General features: G+C 53.6%; 1 protein-coding gene across 2 annotated transcripts; it reads left to right on the forward strand.

Moving 5' to 3' along the window:
• Nucleotide 1: 1 nt before the first annotated feature.
• On the forward strand, nt 2-24,663 carry OGFOD3 (2-oxoglutarate and iron dependent oxygenase domain containing 3). 2 transcript variants are annotated; one of them, XM_070559597.1, is made up of 9 exons: nt 2-205; nt 1,813-2,030; nt 5,370-5,445; nt 6,603-6,645; nt 9,278-9,342; nt 9,934-9,990; nt 14,436-14,589; nt 19,408-19,531; nt 23,778-24,663. In XM_070559597.1, exons 1-9 carry the CDS (start codon nt 132-134, stop codon nt 23,912-23,914), a joined length of 948 nt encoding a protein of 315 aa, XP_070415698.1. In that variant the 5' UTR covers nt 2-131; the 3' UTR covers nt 23,915-24,663. The 2 variants fall into 2 exon arrangements, with proteins under 2 accessions (XP_070415698.1, XP_070415697.1); XM_070559596.1 differs by lacking the exon at nt 19,408-19,531 and having other exon boundaries at nt 67-205.
• Nucleotides 24,664-25,464: the final 801 nt, after the last annotated feature.

A 25,464-nucleotide genomic window follows, 5' to 3' on the forward strand; every position in this document is an offset into this window, starting at 1 on the left:
CAGCCTCGGGGTCGACGGCCGAGCGCGTCGCTCTGTTCCCGGCCGGGCCGGCCTCGCGCTTCGTCTCGCCGCGTTCGTCCTGGGCCCGGGGCGTCTCCCGCGTTCGCTCTGGCTGCGCGGCGGCCTGACCGATGGCCCCTCAGCGGAGGGGCGCGCCCAAGGCGCCCGAAGGCAGCGGGGCGGCCGAGCGCCGGCGCCCGAACAGGTACCGGGCGGCGTGGGGAGGGCAGGGGCTGCAGTGTGGGCGGGGCCTGGCCTTGGCCGGCGGGGCTGCTGCGGGCCGGGCGGGGCTTGGTGGGCGGGGCCTTCGTGGGGGCGGGGCCTTCGTGTGGGGCGGGGCCGTGGTGTGGGCGGGGCCTGACCGTGGTGGGCGGGGCCTACCGGGGGTGGGGGCGGGGTTTGTGGAGGTGGGGGTGGTCTGGGTGACGCGGCTGTCCCGTGGGCGTGGCCTAGCCAAGACAGGCGGGACCAGTGCTTGGGCGACTGGGTTGCGTAGAAGGTTGTGGTCACCGGGAGGGCGTGGCCTACAGAATCCCGCCACGCCGGCGTCCTTGGTCCGCGTGGCTGTGCCAGGAGTAGGGAGCACGTACTGCTCAGCTCAGCTCGGAGCAGGTGGCCCGGAACTCCGGGTGGGGAAACCCTCCCCGAGCCCCTCCTCCATGCGTACAGAAGGCTCCACGCCGGCCTCCTGCATGGGGACGGGGCTTCGAGCCCCCATCATCTCCTCCCTGTGTCTTTTCCTTAGCTCTGTGCACAAGAGAGCTCACGGTTGATGGCCCCATGAATGAATAAGTGACCATGTCATCACATAGCCTTTGAGGGGATTTTGCCTAAAGCTTTCAGAGCCCGGTGTATTTGAATCACTCCAGGACAAATCACCGGGTGGTGGTGCTTGCCCCATTGGCCACGGACCTTGCCCCAGCGCTAGAAAGCAGCTCCTGTCTGTTTTTGCAAGATTTTCGGGGTGCAGCTTGAGCCAGCTTGCCCTGAAAAGGGGTGCTTATTTTGAGGAGACCCGAGGGGAGTGTTGCATCTGGATCTGGCCCAGGAGACTGTTTCTTCATCTCTTGTTTCTCTGCACCCCGCTCTGCATCCCTTTCTGTCTCAGCAGCCAGGCTGTCTCAAGGAGAATGCGTTGCCCACAGCTCTGCACTTGCAGGTTAGGGTTCCAGCCATCTGCTGCTGACATGGGCTGGCAGTCTCCCTGATTGAGAATTCTTAGGGAAGAGAAATGACGAGCCCACTGGAGTCAGGTGTCCACCCTGGTCTAATCAGAGGAGGCCAGGTGGGCTGGAGGCTGGACAGCAGTTCTAGGTATGGGGATCTTTCTGAGCTGGGCAGACCCCCCCCCCCAGGGCATCTGTGGTCCCTATTTAAAATGATCATATATCCACCCCAAATAGTCTGACTATGCCATGAAGGACACCGACTGGCAGCTCCTCTTTTTTTTTTTAAGATTGGTGCCTGAACTAACATCTGTTGCCAATTCTTTTTTTTTTTTCCTTCTCCCCAAAGCTCCCTAGTACGTAGTTGTATATTCTAGTTGAAGGTCCTCCTGATTGTGCTATGGCAGCTCATCTTGTTCCCCGAGGGGCACAGTGAGCCCTGCCTGGTCAGATGGGCGGGGGCCATGTTGCCCTGGATGTCCTCCCAGGCTGGTGAGTGCTCGTGGAGTGGCTCTACAACAGTTAGTGTAGGAACAGTTTAAGGCTAGCTGTAACTAAGCGTGGGTGTGGTCTCTGGTCGTGGTGGTCAGACTTTTCAGCATACGCAGGTGTGTTTGGGTGACCGGGTTGTGTTTTCTCTTCTCAGTATGAAGAATGTCCGGGCACCAAGGGAGACGCAGAGGAAGTGGCTGAGAGCCGCCGCCCTGGGGGCCTGTGCTGCCCTCACTGCGCTCTTACTCTGGGGCAGTCTAGGGGGCGATGATGGCGTCACTGAGGTCCTGGCTCACCGCAGCGAGGTCCTACTGGGCAGGTTCATTGAGGTGCCCTGCTCCGAGGACTATGACAGTCACCGAAGGTTTGAAGGTACGAGGTGCAGTGGTGATCCTGAAAAGGGCAGTGCGTTAGCATGAAATGCCTCGCATTCAAAATGCATCCCTCTTTTGCTACAATGAATTAGTGGGAGTCAGGTTGAAAGTGGGGTGTATGTGGCAGGGGAGGGAGCAAACAACCTTTCCCCCCCTCCAGATTGGTTAGCCCACACCTGGGCTGGGAAGTGCAGGTGTTTTAGGTCCTGCACACGGCCAGGCCCACAGGTCACTGTCCAGGTGTGGCTGGCATTACACTGACGTGTCCCACATTGTGGGCACTGTCTGATGGAAGAAATGGTTTGCCTGGAGGGATGTAATATAGTTGGAAAGGTCGGGATGAGAAAGATGAAACCAGAAAAGGCAGTAGTTGTAGAGAGTGTGCTAGAGTGTTGTCACTGCAGAAAATGTTGCAGCAAGGACCATTACTACCAGACACCCTCCCCACAAGGCTTGTGTCCCATCTTGGCACCCACCTGATGTGGGCAGGAGGAAGGAGTGGTCAGCGGCTGGGTTAGGGCCTTGGGGGTTGTGCCCAGAGGAGGCCAGAGGCGGAGCCAGTGTCAGGATGAGTGGGGTTCAGCACCCTGGAGAGTGTGCACCCCTCCTTGATTCCGCTGGCTCAGGCTGAAGCCACAGGAGACCCTGCTGCCCTCTGCCCTCCTCTGGCTGCTGTATTTTCGTACACATTCCCTGCTGCCTGGATGCTCTCTCAGTTTAAAAAACCTAGCCTGAGTGACTGGGTTTCAAAGACAGAATTCAGTTTATTTTTTTTATTCAGAGCAATGCTTTGGACTTGAACCAAGAAAAGATTGCCAAGTCCTTCCACCAAGGGGCGCCGGTGTGATGCGCACCAGCGAGTTTAACGGTCAGGGGTGGAGTGTAGTTCACTTGGCAGGGATGAAGGAATAGGGGTGTCCTTTCCCCTGTCAGTGGTCAGGAAAAGGAACATGTTCTGTTGTGTGGATGCTCTCTCTGTCTTTGTTGACTTTTTCCCTCTAATGTCCCAGCTTTCAAGAAAATATTTTTCAGTGGTTAGGACTGAAGATTTTCTTCCTACCTATTTAATAACATTAAAACAACATTTTTATCAACATAAAAACAGTTGGAATGAGGGGGAGGGGGGAATGGGAGTTAGTGTTTAATGGATACCGGGTTTCAGTTTGGGAAGATGAAGCTCTGGAGACGAGTGGTGGTGATGTTTACACAACACTGTGAATGTAGTTAATGCCCCTGAGCTGTACACTTAAAAATGGTTAAACAGTAAATTTTGCATTATGTATGTTTACCACAATGCAAAAAAATAGCTGGAGTGTATTTTCAAGCCTCTGGACGCCCCCCTTGCCTGCCCCCTCTCCTCACCTAGGCGGGAGATGCAAGGAAGGGACCGTCATGCTGGAGGGGCTTCTAGTTAGGGCAGCAGGCTCCTGGTGAGGCTGAGAGGCTCAGCCCACCCTGGGCGTGTGTCTAGTCGGTGTGTGTTACTGCGTGCATTTACACCCACATGTGTGCACTGACATTGTCAACTTTTTCACCCAGATTATGCTCTTATGCTTATTCACACTGAACACATTGTGTAGCTGCTGGATTTTGATATTTCAAAATCCGTGGGGTTTTGGCGCTCTCTTTCTTAAAATTGATTTCTAACCTGAATGCGTTTTAGCTGGATAATGTAATCTGTATGATATAGATCCTTTGATATTGGTTCAGACTTTCCTTTTGACCTAGTATGTTTTTGTTTATGTTCCATGTGTACCTGGAAAAACGTGTTTTCTAACAATCACATGCAGAGTTCCATATATTTCCCCTAATCCCAGCTCATGTGCACAAACTCTCCATGCCCTCATGGATCTCTGTCCCCTTCGTCCGTCAGTGACCAGGAGAGGCAAGTTAGAAGCTCTGCTATGGTCGTGGATCTGGCAGCTCCTCCTGGCTGGTCTTTCCCTGGGCTGCCTTGTGTCTGAGATGATGTTGTTTGGGGCTGTGTCACACTTGCCTTCCTGGTGCATTGTCCCTGTTGTCACTGGGTGCCCTCCTTTCCGTCTAGTGACTCTTGTCTTAAAGCACATTTGTTGGATGGACATATTGCTCCCCAAGCCTCCTTTGGTTATCATATTTGCCTTTACTTTCGACCCATCTATGTCATTATGTTCAGGGAGTAACCCTGATAGAAAGCATATGTCTGGCTTTTTGTTTATTAATAAAAATGCCTATATCAATAGGACTGTGTTTGGCCCCATGGAACTGAGGCAGCCCTCCCCTGATGACCCCCAAGTAGAACTTTATTTTTCCCACAAGACCAGGCCCAGAGGAAGGCACCGTAGGCCAGCCTGGAGCCCTCTGAGCCCCCCGGGCCTGAGCCTCTCAGCACATGGCTCATGTGGTCCCAGGACGCTTGCTCCACCTCCAGGTACAGGGCTCTTGTTCCAGTCAGGAAGAGGGAAAAAGGATGAAAAGCTAAAGGTTAGCCAGCCCAGCATGTCCTGTGAGTGTCTCAAGGCTCCATCTCGTCAGCCAAGACGTGTCTCATGGTGCACCTCCTGTGAGGCAGCTGACGTACCTGGTGTGAGGGAGCCGGCCTGCCCTTTGTGCCGAAGCACAAGGAGCTTGTTGAGCTCGTCCATCTCTGATGCTCTGCCTCGTCCTGCACCAGCCACCTCGACCCTGGCCCTGTCCACCTGACCCTAGCCACAGCCACCTGACCCTGGCCCCGGGCACCCCGATGCTGGCCCCATCACCATCCGAGCTTCTCCACCCTTTCTGTGAGCAGCTGCAGGTACCGGGTGCAGAGAGCTAGAGGGAGTGTGGGGTGGAGACCCTGACGAGTGCCTTTGGCAGCAGCATTTGCCGGGGTACCTGGGGAGGGACAGTGACTAGAACTGAGCGCAGCTTTGGTCCTCCAGGAGGGACTTTCTGACAGGAGCTTAGGAATGCGGGACCTGCGGTCAGTGATGGTTCTATGGTGCCATGGGTGCCACTCGGGGGTGGCTCTCAAGCTGTCTTCCCAGGGGTGAATAGAGTGCCAGGAACTTCCTGAGAGACCTGCCTGGTGCAGGCCACCAGCATGAGGCACACCCAGTGAGATGTTGACATGTCCCTTCATGGGACGCATGTATACTGAAAAGTCACTGTTGCTTATCTGAAATTCACATCTAACCAAGTGTCCTAGATTTTATTTGCCAAATCTGATGCCCTTAATCCTGTGGAAGGCGAGGCCTCAAACCACAAAATTCTACTGTCCCTGGGGAGGGCCGCCCACAGGTAAGTCCTCAACAAATGCGTTGTTGTCAGGATTCGGCGTGGGGTCAGTGTCTCATCCTGGCTCGTCTCTTTCCAGGCTGCTCCCCTAGGAAGTGTGGTCGGGGTGTCACCGACGCCGTCATCACCAGGGATGAAGCCCGGCGGATTCGCAGGTGAGACGCATCTCTGAGCTTCTGTCTCAAGCAAGTGGGAAAGGGTGGCTGTGGGGCAGAAAGCAGAGAATCGCTACTAAAAAGATGTAAGGAGTTCATTTAGAATTCCGTAAGAATTTCTCTGTGTGCTTCCAAGGGCAAAGGTGGGCTTTTCCAATTTCTAGAAGGAAAGGCTGTTGCCCCCAGTGATATAGTTGCTGATGGAACCTTCCAGAAGCCCAGGCTTTCTCCAGGGGAAGCCATTGTGACCCCTACAGGAGGTTGGTGAGATGCCACCCCCTCAGCTATTGGGGGAGCCCTATGGACACTGGCAGCAGCAGGGAGTCCCTAGGTAATATCCCCTTCTCCTCTCCAAACTGGTTAGGGTCAGCCCTTCAGCCAACCAGTGTGACTCATGACAGAGCAGCGAGTCCTGCTTGGAAGCAGTGGGCACTGGATTTTTCCTCATTGAGATTTCAAAAACATGACCTTAAAGCTTTGCCTTTCTGACAAGTTGTTCAGACACAAACTGTGTTTAGGAATATACGCCAAATGGAGCCACATCTGCCCTCGAGCTGCTGTCCACCTCTGCCTGTGAGTCGAGCCTAGGGTCCCAGTGGGGAGACAGGCCTCCTCTCTCTAGATAACACTGTAGAGTCTCCCTGGGGGGGGTGGCCACTGGCGTTAGGGATTGGTCCATCCCCCAGTCAGTTTCCTGGGCTGCCTCAAAGCATCTGTTAATGGTGCTAGAAGCTCTTGCGTCTTCAGTGACTCAATGGTCCTGCCAGGTCTGGCACAGGCCACCACGGCCTCTACCTCATAAGCTGGTGATTACCAAGGACAAGCGCCCCGTCCCCTGGCTGTGATGAGCAGGAGAGGGGCCCGTCAGCCCAAATGGACCCACTGGGAGTAGTTCAGCCATTCGATCCAGCCGCAGGTCTCGATGCTAAAGATGGAAATTAAGCCCAGTTGTTCCTAAACTGTGTCATGTTGTTAACAAGACGGTGATGAAATATTGGCATTTACTCACTTAGCTTTGAAAGTTGAGACCTGTGTTTATATCATAAACATTAAGTAATCTGTTAACATTGCGTGAATCGTGCTAATTGAAATTTGCCTAGATATAGCATAGGTAATTCTACTGACTAAATTCTGTCCTAAAATGATCTTCCCCACAGCATAGCGGAGAAGGGGCTGTCACTGGGAGGATCCGATGGAGGGGTGAGTCACGTGCCATCTGCTTCAGTTTTCTTTTCCCTTTGACTTTGCTCTCCCGAAAGGGGAAGGAGAGGGCAGCTGATGTGCAGGGTGCCCCCAGCCCCACCATGGACAGGCCCTGTATCCTCCCCAGCATCGACCACAGCAGCCACGTTCAGTGGCAGGGAGGGTGTTCCCTCTCTTCCTGGGTTCCCAGCTGGCCTGCTTCAGATCATGTTCGCATTTTAGACAACTGGGCTGGGTGGGGGCAGGCGGAGGAGGTCAAAGGCCAGGAGCTGAGGAGGGCGAGTTAGGAGCCGAATGAGGAGGATGACCAGCCTTGGAAAGAGGAGGGCCAGTGGCAGTGGGCTGCAGGGAAATGAGACACACCTGCTTGGTGGAGCTCCTCACCCTCCCCGGTGGGGGCCCCACTGACCCAGTGCTGGCCCTGGCGCCAGGTGTGAGGCTGCCGGGACCCAGTGGTGGCCCCTGAAAGATGCATCCACCAGAAACTGTGTGTGGGCCCTTCCTTGGGAAAAAGGTCTGCAAATGTCATTAAGCTAAGGATCTTGAGATGAGATGATCTTGGGCTGTCAGGGTGGACCCTAAACCCAGGGACGAGGGTCCTTATAAGAGGAGGGCAGAGGGAGATTTGAGACAGAAGAGGAGAAAATACGGAGAGGAGAAGCCACAAGATGGAGGCAGAAGACGGAGGGATGTGACCACGAACCAAGGGACATCTGGGGCCACCAGAAGCCGGAAGAGGGAAGGAAGCAGCCTCCCCTGGAGCCTTTGGAGGGAGTGTGGCCCTGCCGACCCCTGGATCTTGGATGTCTGGCCTCCAGACTGTGAAAGGATAGATTCCTGTTGTTTGAAGCCTGCTGTTTGTGGCCATTAGTTACGGCAGCTGCAGGGAACTGAGACAGGGCCAGTGCAGCCCTGCGTCTCACCTGCTTCCTGCGCAGCCTCTGGGTGCCCTGGCCCCGAGGGCACCTGACGTGAGCTCCAATTCTCGTGTGGCTCCCTGAACATGGACCCAGCGTGTGGAACTGTGGGAAGATGCCTCTCTCTATGTAGGTTTGGTGATGGCTGAATTACAGTCACAACACAGACTCGAGTCAGTCTACACATGTGTTTCAAAACCCCTAGGGAGATTAATTCACAGACTCTGCTAGAATTTTTAAGTGTTTCTATGATTATCCACATAATTTTATTCTGCAAACTCTTTTAAGTTCTGAAAATTAAGCTCCTCCTTTTATTTCAGTTTGGTTCAGTTCAGGGGGAATATCTATTAAAAACCTGTTTGTGCCTGGACTTGTCTTCTCTTTGCTCAGCATTCACTCAGGAAGTTGTCTTGTGGTGGATTAACCAGGTTTGATGCCTGTAAATTCAGTTAACTTTTTTTTTTTTGAGGAAGATTAGGCCTGAGCTAACATCTGCTGCCAATCCTCCCCTTTTTGCTGAAGAAGACTGGCCCTGAGCTAACATCCATACCCATCTTCCTCTACTTTATATGTGGGATGCCGCCACAGCATGGCTTGATAAGTGGCGTGTAGGTCCGCACCTGGGATCTGAACCGGCGAACCCTGGGCCGCCAAAGCGGAACGTGTGAACTTAACTACTGCACCACTGGTCCAGCCCCTCAGTTAACATTTTTTATCCCAAATTATGTTCAAGCAAACCGCTGGGCTGGTCTCTGCATCAGCGAGGAAAGACAGCAGTTCCTAGGACATGGGGAAGGACCCACAGAGGCGGGGGCTCGGGGGTGGAAGACACTTGGCAGTTTATTGAAAAGTTATGACCCAGCAAGTCCACCCCTAGACGTTCACCGAGAGAATGAAGCGTCTGTCCACACAGACTTGTCCACAGCAGCCTTACTTGTAAGAGCCTGAGACTGAGAATAGCCTGCATGTCCGTCACAGGTAGCTGGACCAACAGGTTGTGGCACATTCAAACGAAATGATTGCTCCTTGGCAATAAGATAGAACGGACACTCGATGCCTGCAGCCACGTGAGTGAATCACAAAGTGGTTATGCTGAGCGAAAAGGAGCCAGGCCAAAAAAGAGTACAGGCCCCCATGGTTCCATTTACCTAGAGCTCTAGAAAATGTACATCAATCTTGTAGGGCAGAAAGCACATCCGTGGTTGCCTGGGGATGAGAGGGGTGAGTGGAGAGAGGAGGAGGACTACGAAGTGGTGGTGGGAAACTTGGGGTGAAGGATGTGTATCATCTTGCTGGCGATGGTGTTTCGCGGGTGTACACTGACATCAGAAGTTACCAGACTGAACACTTTAATCACGGCAGATCATAGTGTGTTGGTTATACTTCAGCAAGGCTGCAGGAAGAGGGGAGGGGAGGGAGGGATGCGCTTCAGCTGCGAGAGTTTGCAGATGTATCTGCAGGGGCTGTCTTTGGCCCGTTTTCAGGACGTTAGACTAAAGGGTTTGGTCTTTGCTCTTTAGGGAGCAGAGAAAGAGGTCGTCCTACACACACCCTGGGTCCAACTTTTCTTGAAACCCGGCAGTGTGCATTGTCTCCCTGACCTGGGCTGTATGTGGGATGGATCTTGGTGACTCGTGCTTGACTTCAGGGCCCTAAAGCCCGCTCACCGCGGCCACAGCCCTCACCCTTTGCCCTACAAATGTCTCTTCCAGGCGTCCATCCTGGACTTGCACTCGGGGGCCCTGTCTGTCGGGAGGCACTTTGTGAACCTGTACAGGTGAGAGCCCGGAGGGGCCGCGACCCTGACTGTGCGGCCTGACCTCACGTCTCCATGCATTTCTTAGCTGGGGACGCCTGAGTGAGGTTTGTGTGTATTGGGCCTGAGTGGCTTCAAGTCCTGGGTAAACTGTGACATTAGCTGTCAGGGACACGAGCCAGGCGAGGACCAGAGGTGTGGCTTTCTCTGGGGGCCTGTCTGAGGGGCAGGATCCTTGTTCACCACACATTAGGGAACGGTCTGGTGCTGCACTGAGGGCTTCCTGGGAAACTGAGACCTGCCCAGGGCTGAGAAATGGGGTCAGAGGAAGAGATGGGAGAAGCGAGAGGCAGGCCTGGCTCCTAAAGGTGCGGGTGGCCACGGAGCCTGCAGAGTCTGATCCTCCCAGCCTGGAGAAGCGCCACCTCCCTCTGCCAGGTGGGCTCCCACCCTCCCTCCCTCCCTCTGATCACATCCTTATTGTAGAAACAGCGCAGCTTCCAGATGAGGACACATTGATACTCAGGGAGTGCTGGTTAGCTGGAGGAGAGACTGAATTTAAAGGAAAAATGAATAAAATGTTACATTTGTTAACACTCTATTTTTTCACAGGTACTTTGGGGATAAAGTACAAAATATCTTCTCAGAAGAGGACTTCCAGTTATACCGGTGAGGAGGAGAGAAATGGTGAGGTCAGACGTGGTGGGGGGTGCTGTGAGCGCAGGGACACAGGGCTCCCTCTGCATTCTCTGCAAGCCAGGCCAACATCTAGTAGGAGTTACTGGAACAGCCGTGGATGTTAATTGGTTAGTAAGTGGTGCAAAGGGCAGCACCTGCCTCGGTGGCTGTGGATCCGGTGAGATGATTCCGCTCACATGACCTCGAGGAAGGTTACAGGCCAGGAAGCAGCTTGAGCGGAGGTCATGTCGCCTCATGTCCTCCTGGGCCTGTTCTTGGCCCCTCGTGACAGCTCACATGTTGGGGGTGAGACCACTCCAGTGGGGGCAAACCCAGCCTCGAATGGGCCGGCAGCTCTTGCAACGGCCCTAAGAGCCGCCCCAACACTTGTAGAACCAGAGTACAGCGTCACGCCAAGAAATCAACACCAAGACAACCCACCCGTCTGCCAGATCCTGTTATTTGTGTGTTTAGTTCTGTGCAATTTTATCACTTGTGTGAGTCGTGCAAGGACCTCACATTCAGGGTCCTGAATGTTTCAGTCACCACAAGGACCCCCGGTGCCTTTTTATAACCACAGCACCCGTCCTCCATCCCTAACCACCAGGGGTCATTCTTACCTTAGCCATGTGGCCTGGAAACACAGCTGCTGCATCCCCTTTATCACGTTTCCAGGGAAACAGCTGGAAAGTGAAGCAGCTGCTGGTCCAGAGAGAAGGTTTGATGAGCTCTTTACGCACAAGTAGCAACAGCAATAATTGGTGCTGTCAGTTGATGCCACACTCTGATGTGGCTCAGTGGTTTCAGCCTTGGGTGCTGGGTGTCGTGAGGCAGTGACATCTGACCCGCCCTCGGGGCCCCTGGAGCCAGGCGCTGGGTGGCTTAGGGGCCCGGTCTGTGATCACCCTGTGACTAGTGCTGCTGGCCTCACTGGTTGATTTTTTTTCACTGTGGTGGTTGTTCAGTAGAAAGTGTGCAGCACTATTTCGATATTTATGAATTCAAGGCTTTATGAATGTAAAAATGAACACTCAAAACGAAGGGAAAACAGAGGATTTTATGTCCTGTTTGAGTATCATAAACATGAATCCCCTGAACCTACGGAGAGGAAGGGATGTCGGTCTCAACCACAACCTGGGCTGTCGGGGGTCTCGCACAGATCCCGGGACGCCTGTGGCACAAGGCAGCATGAGCAAAACAGAGTTTGTATTTCTGGAGCAAAAACTAAGTTGACTGTTGCAACAAGAAGCCTGAGTACTGTTGCCAGCTGTGTGAATGCTGGATGCAGACAGCGCTCAAAGGACAAGTAAAGGGTGGAAGCGCTAACGCGGACTCCATCAGGACGCCCGTCATGTTCTGATAAAGTTTCAGATTCAATAAAGATCTGTAATAATCAAAGAGGGAAAATGAAAGGAACGTCACCAGTAAAATATAATTATTGTTTCACATGATAAAACATGATAATTAAAATAATAACTAATAATCAACCAATTAAAATAAACAGTTAAATAAAATAATTAAAACTTCCAAAAATATATTATCAAAGAGTGTTTGTAAAGTAGATGGCTGTGTTTAGAGAGGACCACTAGGATCTTTTTTTAACATCATGTATTCTATAGTTAAAACTGAGCATTTTGAGACATGGGACATTTTGAGACAAGACTATTCCCAACACGGGATGTCAGTGTGATCTCATTTATGGTCTAGATTGTCAGAAAATGTATTTGTTGAAACAAGAGAACAAAGTTTTGGGGGAAACTCTTAAGTCAGTGACATCTCAGTCATCAGAGGAGCTGTGCCTGTCTCCCGTGAAAGGATTCTGATAATTCACACAAAATGCAAAATACACCACTTTGTCAATCTTGTGGAGCTGGAAGGAACTGCGTCTGAGATCAGCTTTAAGGCTAATGTTCAAGGCCAACGTTTCAGTGTGAAATATTCCCTGAAAACCGCCTCGGATTGTTGTAGGGTTGGTCAGTGTACCGCCAACACTCGGGACCTTTTCCTGATAGTTTTATTCGACTCTAAGTTACTGTTTCTGGCTTTTTCTGGATAGCGCAGAAGGTGAAACCACCAAATTGCTTCCAGTTTTTTCTTGGTTGCTATTTGTCACCTGAACACTGGGGAGAACGTGCAGTGTGATGGGCAGAAGCCAAAATTGTGAAAACTGGCTGACTGTCCTTGTGGGCACCCTGGCGCACTGGACCCACAGGAGCCGTCATTGTAACGGAAACCGAGAAATGGGAGGCAGGCGTATCCAGCAAAAGCAGAGCTCTCTCTTTGACTTCCCAGATGGAAATGTGAAGTTGGTGTGGATTTGACAAGTTGTGAGGGTCACTGACCCTGTGGAAGTAAAGGGAAGAAGCTAGCAAAGAAAGCAGAAAATCACGTAGAAAGGTGGTCTGCCATTTGGAGCAAAACTAAGCATCAATTCCAAAAGGAGTCTATTAATTATCAATGCATCATACAAAAAAAGAGTTTGTTGTTTGATGAAAAAAGGGAAGACTATCATGAGCTTTTAAATTCTTTCAGTTTGTTCAACTCCAAAACTTGGCTGAATGCTGTTTGCAAAGCTTCGAGGCCTGAAGGTGAACAAAGGTTAAGAAAATTAAGCCAACTAAATAAATGATGTTCCCATAAAAAATGTTTATGACCTAGTTGATAAGAGGTACTGAAAACGTAATACCTCATACCCTACTGAAGGGGTGGAAACACTTTGAATGTAATTGTTGGTTCAGCAGAAGGTCCATGAGCATTATCATTGACAGTAAGATAAAGCTTCCACTTACTGAGATGACTTCGAGGGGGGTCCCTAGAAGAGTTTGATGCCTCCCCGGCTAGAGCCCTTGCCTGGATGGGGGCACCCTTTAGCCAGTGACATGCATGTCGAAGGATCAGCCAGTTGTTTGGAAATGTTAGACTGATTCACGTACTGTTGTGCTCAGGCTGTACCACTGGGCACATGGTTTTAGGACCTAGTTTATTATGTTCCGTAGGTGAGCAGATATGTAGGTACATTTATGTGTGCAGACATCTTTCTAAGTAGAGGGGTGTGTGTGTATGTAGCTGTGTTGTGTGTACATAGGCAGGTATGTACATGGGTGTAGTTTTGCATGCAGGCATGTGTTGTGCATGTGTATGAGATGTATATTGGTTTGTATTGTGTATGTAGGTAGGTATGTGTGTACATGTGTGTAGACAAGTATGCATGTAGGTAGCTATGTGTGTACATATGAGTGTAAGTACGTACATGTGTAGGTAGGCATGTGTATACATGTATGTACACGTACCCGCACATATAACCAGGTATTGTGTACATATGTGTATAGGCATGAACACATGCAAGTGGGAATGTGTGTACATGTGTGTACACATGCAGGTCGGTGTGTGTGCATGTGTGGGTATGTACATCTGTAGGTAGGTGTGTGTGCACATATGTGTGTGTCCAAGTATGCATGTAAGTGTGTGTACATATGTATGCATGTAGGTAAGTATATGCATACATGCGTACAGGCACGTGTGGGCATGTGCGCATGTAGGTGCAGGTGTGTAGGTATGTACACACGTAGGCAGGTATGTGTGCACGTGTGTTGTAGGCATGTGCACACATAGGTAGACTTATGTAGGTAGATATTTGTGTACATATGTGTGTAAGCATGTACATTTGTAGGTTGGTCAGTGTGTGTGTGTTTAGGCGTATGTGTGTATCCATATGTATGTACATAGTAGGTAGATATGGGTGTATCTGTACATATGTAGGTAGGTATGTAGTTATATGTGTGCACCTGATAGATGTGGGCTAACCTGTCCAGCAGCTCCCCTGCTTTCTGGCCTCCCAGAAAGAGTTGCCTCCCTGTAGCTCCATGGAGCCTGGCTCTGCTGGTAGCTGCAGTCCAGGGAGGGGCTGGTGCCCCCACCGTGGATGCTGATGTGGTAAATTGTACCCTAGAGCACCTTGCCACACAGCTGCATATGTGTGGCTTGGAGTTCAGCCCCCCTGACGTGCCAGGGAGGGGCCAGCGTCTCCATGGGGCACCACCCGTCTGCTGTGTCAGGCTGTGACCATGCACAGTGTAGCCCTCAGTCCAGGGCCAGGGTCCTCTTCCAGGCCTCTCTGTGCTGCTTGGGAATGCATGGGCCGTGTGCGGAGTGCCACGTACCCTGTATTGCTGCTCCTGTCTGTCCCCACAGACACTGCCCCGGGCTGCCTGGTGCTGTGGTCATTCCTACGAAGAACTGGTCCTCAGGTTCTTGGTCATGCACTTGATATCCCATCACACATGCGCGGGATGCTGTGTGCGCGTCTGTTCGTCGTTCCACCTTCCTCCAGTCGTGTCTTTTTGTAGCAAAGTGCTGTGTGGGCTCTGTGGGATCCGTGGAGACTTCTCTCCTCTGAGGCAATGCTGCTGCAGGTGACGCGTGTGTCCTCTCTGCAGGGATGTGCGGCAGAAGGTCCAGCTCGCAATCGCCCAGGCTTTTGGCATCAGCGCATCCTCACTATACCTGACAAAGCCCACGTTCTTCTCCCGCATCAATAGCACGGAAGCGCGGACGGCTCACGACGAGTACTGGCATGCTCACGTGGACAAGGTGAGCCCCACTCTCCAGCACGGCCCCAGCAGGAGTAGAAGGGGGAGCACACCTGGCTGCCCGAGCTCGGCTGTGTCTGGGTTTCCAAGCATCTGTTCTTCGGCATTTCTGTTTTTAGGATTTTAAACGTCTTTCTCTTTGATGATTGGGGTGCACACTAAATCTAGTTGACACAGTTGAGGAAATAAAATGTGTTTCTTGTGATGGTGACAAGAAAAGATAGTGAAATGCACGTTCCGAAGAAGTGTGGGGTCAGTTCCCATCCTTTGTTGCTTGTTCACAAATGCACAGACTGTCTCCACCCAAGCTGTGAGCTTCACCAGGTGTCACTGGACCCCCCTTTCTGTCGTCCACACAGCCGCCAGGTGGTCTCCCCGTGGGCCTACATCCTCTGGGAGGCCCTCCTTCTCCCCACTTTTCACGGAAAGATCTCTTGACCAACGGGACTGTCTGCATTTCCCTCTTTCATCTTTTGTTCTTCTTTAGTCACAGTCACACCTAATCAGTGATCTTGATCAGTCCCGACTGAAGCTGCTCTCTGTCTAATCGATGATGTTGATTAGTCCCGACTGAAGCCTCTCCCCCTCTAATCAATGATCTTGATGAGTCTCGACTGCAGCCTCTCCCCGTCTAATTGATGATCTTGATCAGTCCCGACTGCAGCCTCTCCCCGTCTGATTGATGATCTTGATGAGTCTCGACTGCAGCCTCTCCCCGTCTGATTGATGATCTTGATGAGTCTCGACTGAAGCTGCTCCCTGTCTAATCGATGGTCTTGATGAGTCCCGACTGCAGCCTCTCCCCGTCTAATTGATGATCTTGATCAGTCCCGACTGAAGCTGCTCCCTGTCTAATCGATGGTCTTGATGAGTCCCGACTGCAGCCTCTCCCCGTCTAATTGATGATCTTGATCAGTCCCGACTGAAGCCTCTCCCCGTCTGATTGATGATCTCGATGAGTCTCGACTGCAGCTTCTCCCCCTGTAATTGATGATCTCGATCAGTCCCGATTGAAGCCTCTCCCCCTCTAATCGATGATCTCGATCAGTCCCGACTGAAGCCTCTCCCCCTCTAATCGATGATCTTGATCAGTCCTGACTGAAGCCTCTCCCCGTCTGATTGATGATCTCGATGAGTCTCGACTGCAGCTTCTCCCCCTGTAATTGATGATCTCGATCAGTCCCGATTGAAGCCTCTCCCCCTCTAATCGATGATCTCGATCAGTCCTGATTGAAGCCTCTCCCCCTCTAATCGATGATCTCAATCAGTCCCGATTGAAGCCTCTCCCCCTCTAATCGATGATCTCGATCAGTCCCGATTGAAGCCTCTCCCCCTCTAATCGATGATCTCGATCAGTCCCGATTGAAGCCTCTCCCCCTCTAATCGATGATCTTGATCAGTCCTGACTGAAGCCTCTCCCCGTCTGATTGATGATCTCGATGAGTCTCGACTGCAGCTTCTCCCCCTGTAATTGATGATCTCGATCAGTCCCGATTGAAGCCTCTCCCCCTCTAATCGATGATCTCGATCAGTCCCGACTGAAGCCTCTCCCCCTCTAATCGATGATCTCGATCAGTCCCGATTGAAGCCTCTCCCCCTCTAATCGATGATCTCGATCAGTCCCCACTGAAGCCTCTCCCCTGTACTGCAACCACTTCCTGCTTTGGCTCGCCAGCGCCCCCGTGTGGCGCCCAGGGAGATGTGCTGTGGGAAGCATCTGAGGGCTGTCGGCGGTCGCCCCAGCTGCGCGTGCTCGGGGACCAGGTCGATCCCTTCTGTCTCTGAGGCTTGAACAAAAGGAGGCGAGGTGAGAAATCAGCAGATCTGTTTGGAGTAGCAATAAGAGCAGGTGTGGACGGCAGCTTGCAGCTGAGGCTTCTGCTCTGAAATCTGGTCAGACCTTCCCGTGTTTGTCTAATCTTGACCGACTGAGCTTGATGGAGGAGGGGCCACATGTGGCCGGTGAGGAGTTGAATGAGGAACCCAAAATATAGTTAATTTGAGTTAACTTAAACTGACGTAGCCGTATGTGGCCAGTGGCTCCCGTGTGGGCCAGTGCGGTTCAGGGGGCTTGGCCAGATTCAGGTTGGGGGTGTGGGACTTCCAGCATCACCTGGGGGCACACAGCCTCTGTTCCCCTGTCCTGGGGGCTTAGGGATTAATCATCAGGTTCAGATGTCAGCCCGATCCATCCATGATCAAGGTCCCCATCTGCTCTCACCTCATGGCCTGAGCAGCCATTGATCCATTGAGAACCATCACCTGGATCCATTATTTCATTAGGGGACCAGGGTGAGACCTTTGGTGGAAGGTAATTGTAGACACTGCAGAGGAAAAAACAAGGTATTACAGACTGAGGGCAGAGAGGTGTGTGGAGCACAGATAGGTATGCCCAGTGTGCGGAGAAGGGAGCGCCGCATGTGGATGGAGCTCTGGAGAAGCTCCTGCAACAAAGGAAGAGCGGCCCTCTGTGCACCAGGAGGATTTGGTTCAGGAGAAACAACACTGAACGTAGCCATCAAACTTCAAAGGTAAGGAAGATCTCTTCAGGCAGGGAAACGAGTCAACAGTGGCAATCAGGCAGCCTCAGATATCCCCAGAGTGATGCTCAGAGCCGGGAGGCCACGGGGTGGCCTGCAGGACCCAGGGCAGCCTGTCCAGCCATGGGGTGGACGTGCAAGAAGATGTCCTCAGAACCCCAGGAGTGGCATCCGCTCCTCATCTGCAAAGCTCTCCAGCCGCCACCTTGGGAACAGATGCCAGGCAGAACCCTGAGGGCCTTTGCTGTCCTGGTCACCCCACCTGTGTTCGTTGACCTGACCACCTGCATTCACTTGCCTCCCGACTGCCCGCTCCCCCAGGGCACTGGTCTTTGTCGAATTCCTTTGAAGTATCTGAGGGGGGGGCGGTGGGTAGGAGAGAGGCTCTGGGACCCCCCTTTTATGTTTTTTGCGGCTCACGTATGGTTTCGATGGATGTGAGGTCACTGCTGAAGCTGTTTGAGAAGCACTGCCCCGAGTGGTTCGCAGATTCACGTCACTTTGGTGTTTGGTGAACTGATGCTGGATGAGGGGGCCCAAGATGGGGTCTTGGTGGGGGACATGGGGCTGAGCCCAGGTCTTGTAGAAAGAGTCCAGCCCCACAGGTGACGTGGGGCGTCACACGGTACCATTTACGAGAAGGTGATGGGCATGGACCGAGGCCACGTGGGTCTCGGTCACCTTGGCAGGCTTGCTCCCCTCCCTCCTGGTCAGCCCCGCTCCTGTCAGGAGATGACCATTGTGATGGTGACAGAGGGTATAGATGATTGCCGGGGGGGTGAAGAGCTTTGCACTTTCTGAGCCTTGATCAAAGGTGTCACGTGAGATTGGTCTGGGGCTTCTGTCTCCTATTCCCATGATGCCTACAGGTGTCAATAAAATCATTTAAGAGTCGATATTTCTAAATCCAATAGCTTAGAAGCAGGAGTCGAGGACTGGTATAGACTGTCAAGTCCACTTCAGAAACCTAAATGAGATTTTAAACCAAACCTTAAGAATCTTGCATTGAAAACACCTTGCTGTGGTGCCCTGACCTGCAGTAAGTCCTGAGGCCTGCAGATGAAGCTGTGAAATGACCTCGAGGGTCCGTAGGAAAGAGACCACAGCCGCCTCCCGTTTACGCTCCTCACTGGGCCCAGGGGGTCGATGGCCAGAGGGTCCATGCTAACGTGAGCCCAGAACCCAGACCCCATCGCTCGCCTGCTGCTCTGCACTGCCCACATGGTTTTCCAAAAGAACGTCCTCACAGAGAGCGCCAGACACAAAGGACAGATACTGTAGGACTCCAGGGTGTGAGGTCCCTGGGGGAGTCACACTCAGAGACACAAAGGACAGATACTGTAGGACTCCAGGGTGTGAGGTCCCTGGGGGAGTCACACTCAGAGACACAAAGGACAGATACTGTAGGACTCCAGGGTGTGAGGTCCCTGGGGGAGTCACACTCAGAGACAGAAAGTAGGATGGGGGACCAGGGACTCGGGGAGAGGATGGGAGTTGTTGTTTCATGGGGACCGAGATTCAGTTTGGGCAGATGAAGAGTCCTGGAGATGAAAGGTTGGGGCAGCTGCAAGACAGTGTGAATGGACCTAAGGCTGCTGAGCTGCACACTCAAAAACGGTTAAGACGGGCCAGCCCCGTGGTCGAGTGGTTAAGTTCATGCTCTCCACTTCAGCAGCCCAGGGTTTCGCTGGTTCGGATCCTGGGCGTGGACATGGCACTGCTTGTCAGGCCATGCTGAGGCGGCGTCCCACATGCCACAACCAGAGGCACTCATAACTAGAATAATCAACTATGTACTGGGGGCTTTGGGGAGAAGAAGAAGAAGAAGAAAAAGATTGGCAACAGTTGTTAGCTCAGGTGCCAATCTTTAAAAAAAATTACTTGAAAACAGTTCAGATGGTAAATTGTATGGTATGTGTGTTTTACCACAATTTTTAAAAAGCTTGAGGTCGCCCCACATCTGAAGACAGCGGACGCACTTGTCATTGCGGCTTGTTCCGTGCACTGACATGGGAGGCGGGCCTGCTGGTGAGCAGGTGGCTCAGCCACTGTCCAGAGAATCACCCCAGCGGACTCTTCTGCGCACGCCCTGCGCTTGCCACCTGTGTGGGAACATGGCTGCTCGGCCTTTGAGCTGTGTGGGAGCCCCGGCAGAAAGCATGATGTGGGCTCGACAGAGGTTTTTCTGATGTTGTGAAGGCCCCGAGTGGCTGATTTACGAGGCCCACACATGTCGTTTACTCTGAAGGGTGACGCGCTCCCCTGCTCCTTGCCCGCAGGTGACCTATGGCTCCTTTGACTACACCTCGCTGCTGTACCTCTCCGACTACCTGGATGACTTCGGCGGGGGGCGGTTTATGTTCATGGAGGAGGGGGCCAACAAGACAGTGGAGCCCAGAGCCGGTAGGACACGCAGGTGGTGGCCCTGGGGCTGTGGGGCGGGGTTCAAGGGAGCGATGCTGCATTTATGGAGCGCCTGCTGTGTGTCAGGCGGCCAGCGGCTGCCTGGATCCACCCGCGACACCCAGGAGGCCCATTCCTCAGAAGGGGAGGTGGGCTTGACTGTGCTCACTCACTGCGTCACAGCAGAGCGTGTCCCAGAGCCTGGCCCACGCCCTGTGTGCAGGTGGTCCCACCACCGTCCCCTGCAGTGGGTCCCTGCCCTGTCCCTTCCCAGAGGGACTCAGCAGCTTCAGATGAGGTGATGCTCCCAACCTAATAATGCCCATAGCCACACTGAGCAGCAGGGCCTGCCTCCCTGGACCTCGTAGTCCCAGAGCCTCTGCTGCCCCCAGGACAGTGCGGACACTCTGCACTGCCCACTAAGCACGTGTTGAGTCAATGAATTGTTCCCTCCCTTCTTGAACTTTTGGGGAAGGTAAGTCCAGGTCCTGGGGGAGGGATGGGGAGACAAGGGGTCTCCCGGGGGGCTTCCTGAGGGGTAGCCCAGGCCTCGGACCAGCCGCAGCTGGGACTCACAGACAGAGCCCAGCCACTTGGCTCCCACCTGAGCACCTCAGACTACACTGCTGCTTCACCTGCTGCCGTGTCTCACCTGTCCCCATGGCATCACCCTCACCTGCTTACTGGCCATGGAGCTGGCATCTGCTCCCGCCTAGTGGCGGCCAAGTCAGACAGCGAGGCTGTCACTTGCCTTGGTTCAGAATGTTCTCATGGGCCGTGGGGCACTCCTTCACAGTGGGTCCAGACTGCTCCTCGAGTAGCCCTCAGTCAGACGTGAAAGTAGCTTGGAAATGGAAAGGCATAGAAAGGAAATTAAACAGTCCAGGGGTCCTCCCCTCCATCAGTGGGGTGAGTGCAGGAGGGGTGCAGCCTGGCGCAGGTCAGCAGCTGGAGGGGCCTTGACCCTGCAGCTGTGAGTGTTGGGGTAGGCGGGTTGGAGAAGACCTTGGGCCCCACCCTGTGGCTAGCAGATCAAGAGCCTGGGGGGCAGAGCACTGTGTGCAGGGTGCGAGGGCTGGAGTCCATGGTGTGGGATGGGGTCTGAGGAAGCAGTGCTGGTCCCCCCGGCGGTGTAAAGGACCCCTCCACGGAGGCCGAGTGGGGATGGTGATGGGGCCTGGCATCGCTGCTGCTCTGGAAAATGGGATTGGAGGAGACTGGGGGTGAGTGAGACCTGGGCACCCCATCTGGGGCTGACCTGAGCCGTCGGGCCACCTCCCTGGGAGCTCGGGCAGAAGGGACGGTCTGAGTCCTCAGGGCTGGTGCGTGTCCAGCGGGTGTTTGATGGTCAGGACTCGGTCTCAGCGCTGCCTGCAGCTGAGCTTCACCTTCGTTTCTGACTTCACCTGCTAAGATGTCGACACGTGACCGACTTTGGACGCTCCTGACACTAACTTCAGAAATTTTCAGAAATCCAAGCACAAGTGTGTATTGTATTTTATAAAGATATTGAAATCCATTTGTGTTTCTCTAACTTCATAAAAATGGGCTACATTCACGGAAATGGTGGAGTTGGTTTCAGGGGCTTCTGTTGAGTCCAGATGCCGTCTGCTGGTCAGGGGTTCTGCTCCCTCGGCGTCTCCTGCTCGGCACTCCTCCCCGGCCCTGGTGCTGAGTCCCAGCACCACGTGCTCCTTACTCTTCCACTGGTGCCGACACTTTAAGGAAGTGGATGATAAGCTAATAGTTGTTTCCTAAAGAAAATAAGAAGCCACAAAGCACCTTTTTCTGAACACTGAAATGTTTCCTGGTTGTGGAGCTGGGGGCTACTGTACCATTAGACAGTCAACGGCCTCAGTAAAACTACAAGCCTGTCTTTGCTTTCACCTGTGGGGGCGGGTTCCCAGAGCTGGCCTGCTGTCCCTGCTTGGGGCGATTTCCTCCCATCGGCTGATCATTTCTGTGCCACTGGGCTCCTCCAGGGCATTGCTGTAGTACCTATCACTATTTTAATTACTGTGGGCTTTTGAGCTGTCAGACTTAGGTGGAGAGCTTAATTGCTGGTTCATTAAAAATAAGAAAGGGCCGTAGGGAAAATTGTAGAGCCTGTGCTGGCCTTTTCTGTACAGGTTTGCTTGGGTCAGAGAATTTGCATACCAAGTAGACAAAAGGTGAGTCAGTGATGTCATTTTGTGACATCAGCCTGTCCAATCCCAGCCCCGGGGTTCAGTAAGGCACGTCCGTCACTGCACATCACCGGGAGCGTGGCCTTTGGCCCAGGGAGGGCGATGCACGCGGCTCACCAACAAATAAGGATATGTTAAATAGCTGTCATTTTTCTGTAAATAGTTTATTATCTCTTGTGGAAATTACCCACAATGTGTTGTATTTTCCCGCTTACTTATTCTCTCTGGTGCTCTCCCTCCTTCCTGTAGACTAGGTCTCCACCAGCTATCATTTCTCTTCAGCCTTTAGCGTTTCTTGCAGTGCTGGCGATGATGTCTCTGAAAATGTCCTCGTTGTACCTTTTGTAAAGGATATTGTCACTGGCTATGAATTCTGGAGTGATGGGACTTTCCTTTCTCTTTATAAATGGGCCTGCTGGGGCTGGCCCGGTGGCACAGTGATTAAGCTCTCACGTTCTGCTTCAGCGGCCCAGGGTTCGCCAGTTTGCATCCTGGATGCTGACACAGGCATCGCTTGTCACGCCATGCTATGCCAGGAGTCCCACATATAAAGTAGAGGAAGACGGGCATGGGTGTTCGCTCAGGGCCAGTCTTCCTCAGCAAAAAAAGAATAAAAGAAAGAGGAGGATTGGCAGCAGATGTTAGCTCAGGGCTAATCTTCCTCAAAAAAGAAAAAAAGAAATGGGCCTGCTTTGCTTGGTTCCACTCTTGCGGAGGTGAGATCTGCATCACAGCTTTTTCTCAGGTGCCTTTTCTCTGCTGCCTCCAGACTCACCTTTTCGTTTCATCAGTTTGACTCTGACGCGCATCCATGTGGATCTATTTGTATTTATCCCACTTGGGGTTTGCTAAGTTTATTGGATGGAAAAGTCAAAGTTTTTCATCACGTTGGGCAAAGTTTTGGTCATTACTTCTTCAGGTCATCTTCTTCTGCCCTGAGATTTCTCTCCTCTGGCCTCTCTGTGCAGATGGGCCTGGCCGCTTGTGCCATGTCTCAGGTTGGACTAAACCTGGAAGGAACTGAGGACAAAGTGTCTTAGAAACATAACCCTCGGAAGGCACTGTGAGTCCAGATTTCTCTGGGGAAGCGTCTCCTTCCTGCCGGGCAGCCAGCTGGCCTGGAGGAGGGCGCAGCTGCCACGTCAGGTCCCGGGAGTCCCCGGCCCACACCCAGAGGTGTCCGTGGTGTCACAGTTTCTGGGTGGGGTGCGGTTCTCTGTGGCAACCAGGAAGCAGCGCACGTCTGGGGCGGACTTTACTCCTTTCCAGAGGTTTAGAGTCAAGTCACAAACAGGCGAGGAAGCAATGGAGTTCCTGGCAGTGACTTTTGAGGGGAAGTGAAACGGCCACACAAGGTGGTTTGGAGCCAGGCCGCATGGCGGGAACGTGGAGTCTCTGGACCCTGGGCTCCTCATCCCTGACGACTTTGTGACGTCAACTCACTTGTCGTAAAGACTTCTACAGTGGCCTGTGTGAGGCCAGTTAAATCCTGAGGCGGAGACGCGGAGTTCTCTGAAAGCAGCGTGGACTCTCGGAGCTCCTCCCGAGTCTGTCTTCTGTCTCTGCGGGGCTGGGAGCTCCTCCTCCAGCATCTCCTCTTCACTTGTCCTTCCTGACCCCGTTAAAGCATTGTCTTCACTCTCCGGGTTTCGTTTCGTTCACATGTGATTAGAAATACGATCCTAATGTCGGACCTGAAAGGCTGTGAGAGGCGGGCCCGGGGAGATGACGAGGCTGTCAGGGCACCCTGGCAGGCGCACAGGACCTGGTCCCCAATCTGGGCTCTCCCCACCACGGAGCCCCTGGGGCGGGGCGGGGGCGCCCTCATCCCACGTGGAGGGCTCGCCTGCTGGCGCTCTAGGTGCTGCTGGTCTTTCTCCCCGACCTCCTCCCGCTTCCTGCCTCTGCCCTTCCTGGAGCGGGTGAGTGCTCCAGCTCTCCTGGTTGGTGGTGTTGATTTGTTACGACTGTTGTGTTGGGGCCGCCTGAACGGCAGGTCCTCTGAAGCCCATGGCCGTGTGTGCCGCCTCTGTGCTCACTTTTGTCTCCTTCTCTCCCAGGTCGGGTGTCCTTCTTCACCTCAGGGTCTGAGAACCTGCACCGGGTGGAGAAGGTCCTCTGGGGTACCCGCTACGCCGTCACCATCGCCTTCACCTGCAACCCCGACCACGGCATCGCAGACCCAGTGCTCACGTAGCCGCGCGGCCCACGGCACCCTCCCTGAGCATACGCCCCAGTCCCTCCCATTTCAGCCCATTTCCATTGAACAAGGTGCCTTACAAATCATCCTGGACTTTGATTTGCTGTTTCAATTTCGAATCATTTCCTCTGTGGTTTCAATCATTTTTCGTCCGTGAGTAAATTAAGGAAATTGGCTTTCCTCCCCGAGCACCCGCGTGCTTGCTTTGATGTGCGCTTGGCGACAGGGGCCTGGAAGCTGGCAGCGAGCCGACACCCCTCCTTCCTCAGGATGGGATCCCCGTGCCCCAGGTGGAAAGTCCCGTTTGTGAACACACTGAAGAGTCATTCTCCTGGCCTCATCTGAATTCAGAGACCACCTGGCCCATTGAACATCGGCTTGAATGTGGACGATGCCATGTGGGGCCAGCAGCCTCCACTCAGGGAGGCAGAATCTGCAATCATGACAGCTCTGGAGAAGGTTCTGGAGAGAGCGTGGCTCTGGGAGGCAGACTGGGGCCCAGGACCAAAGACACCAGCGATGCGAGTCCTGTCTGACACAGCATCTTCTGGAAACCAAGCCAGTCACACCCGACTCAGGCATCTGCAAGTGCCCCCCGGCAGAGCTTGGAGCTGAGAAGGCGGTTAGAGGGGCAGGTGGGGGCAGCAAGAGTTTGTCCCCCAAACTGTATGTATAATCTGGGGAGCATCCACAAAGTGGTAAGACAGACAAAGTAGAAATAAATTGAGGCCAAGGAGGAGAGAGCACCAGTGGACCAACGCTCACTTCCCCTTCTGGCCCCGGGCACACCCAGTCCCGTCCCAGGGCTTCTCCACCCATTGACGCTGGAAAGACCGGAGTTCTGCTTCCTGATCTTGATGTCTCAGGACCAAGTGTAGGGCCGTGGCCAGCCCTCAACTCACTTTGTATGGACCCCCATTCCTCCCCGGAAGGGGCCCTGCAGGCTCCTGTTTACTGTCCTGCCAGCCCCTCCACACTGAGGGGGCCTAGATGTCCCCGCCGGCCAGCACGCTGTGCCCCGTGGAGTGGCCAGGAGAGTCTGCGGCCAGGTGACCAGGACGATGCCTGAGCTCTGTCCCCCGCAGATCTCAAGGCCCCACCTTGATATTTCCTCCGTCTTAGTACCTTAGAGGCCAAGCAGACAGTGGAGCTGGGGTGCGGTCGGTCCCCCATTCCTGCGCAGGCCGGTGGGGGCCCTGGGAGGGCTGGGGCTCTGGGAGGCGCCTTCCCCAGTGCAGGCTCCTCTCCACCCTGCATCATGGGGGTCGTGGCTACCACCCCCAGCCCGGTGGACATGAGAGGCGGGGGCTCAGAAGCCTGCTGCGGTCACACAGCTGACCGGTTACTGGCTTGAGCTCCTGCCCCTGCTGGCTGTCCCTGGGTTGCGGGGACCTGGGGGCCTTCACTTGCCTCCTCCCGCGCTCCTGAAAATTCCAGTGCACGGGGAAGAGGAGGGGAGAGGGAGGGGAATAGGGGAGGCGGGCACTGTCCAGGGTCTCCACACCCCCAGGGTGGTCCTTGGACCAAAGCTTCATCCCCAGGAAGAA

The sequence above is a fragment of the Equus przewalskii genome, chromosome 10 (assembly GCF_037783145.1).
Source record: "Equus przewalskii isolate Varuska chromosome 10, EquPr2, whole genome shotgun sequence".
Taxonomy (NCBI): Eukaryota; Metazoa; Chordata; class Mammalia; order Perissodactyla; family Equidae; genus Equus; species Equus przewalskii.

Bases quoted from the DNA above. Each gene is read 5' to 3' on its own strand.
- OGFOD3 (XM_070559596.1), top strand. From the start codon at position 132: ATGGCCCCTCAGCGGAGGGGCGCGCCCAAGGCGCCCGAAGGCAGCGGG. The intron at 9,991-14,435 runs GTGAGGAGGAGA...TCCTCTCTGCAG, and splicing joins GAGGACTTCCAGTTATACCG to GGATGTGCGGCAGAAGGTCC. The intron at 14,590-23,777 runs GTGAGCCCCACT...CTTCTCTCCCAG, and splicing joins GGCATGCTCACGTGGACAAG to GTCGGGTGTCCTTCTTCACC.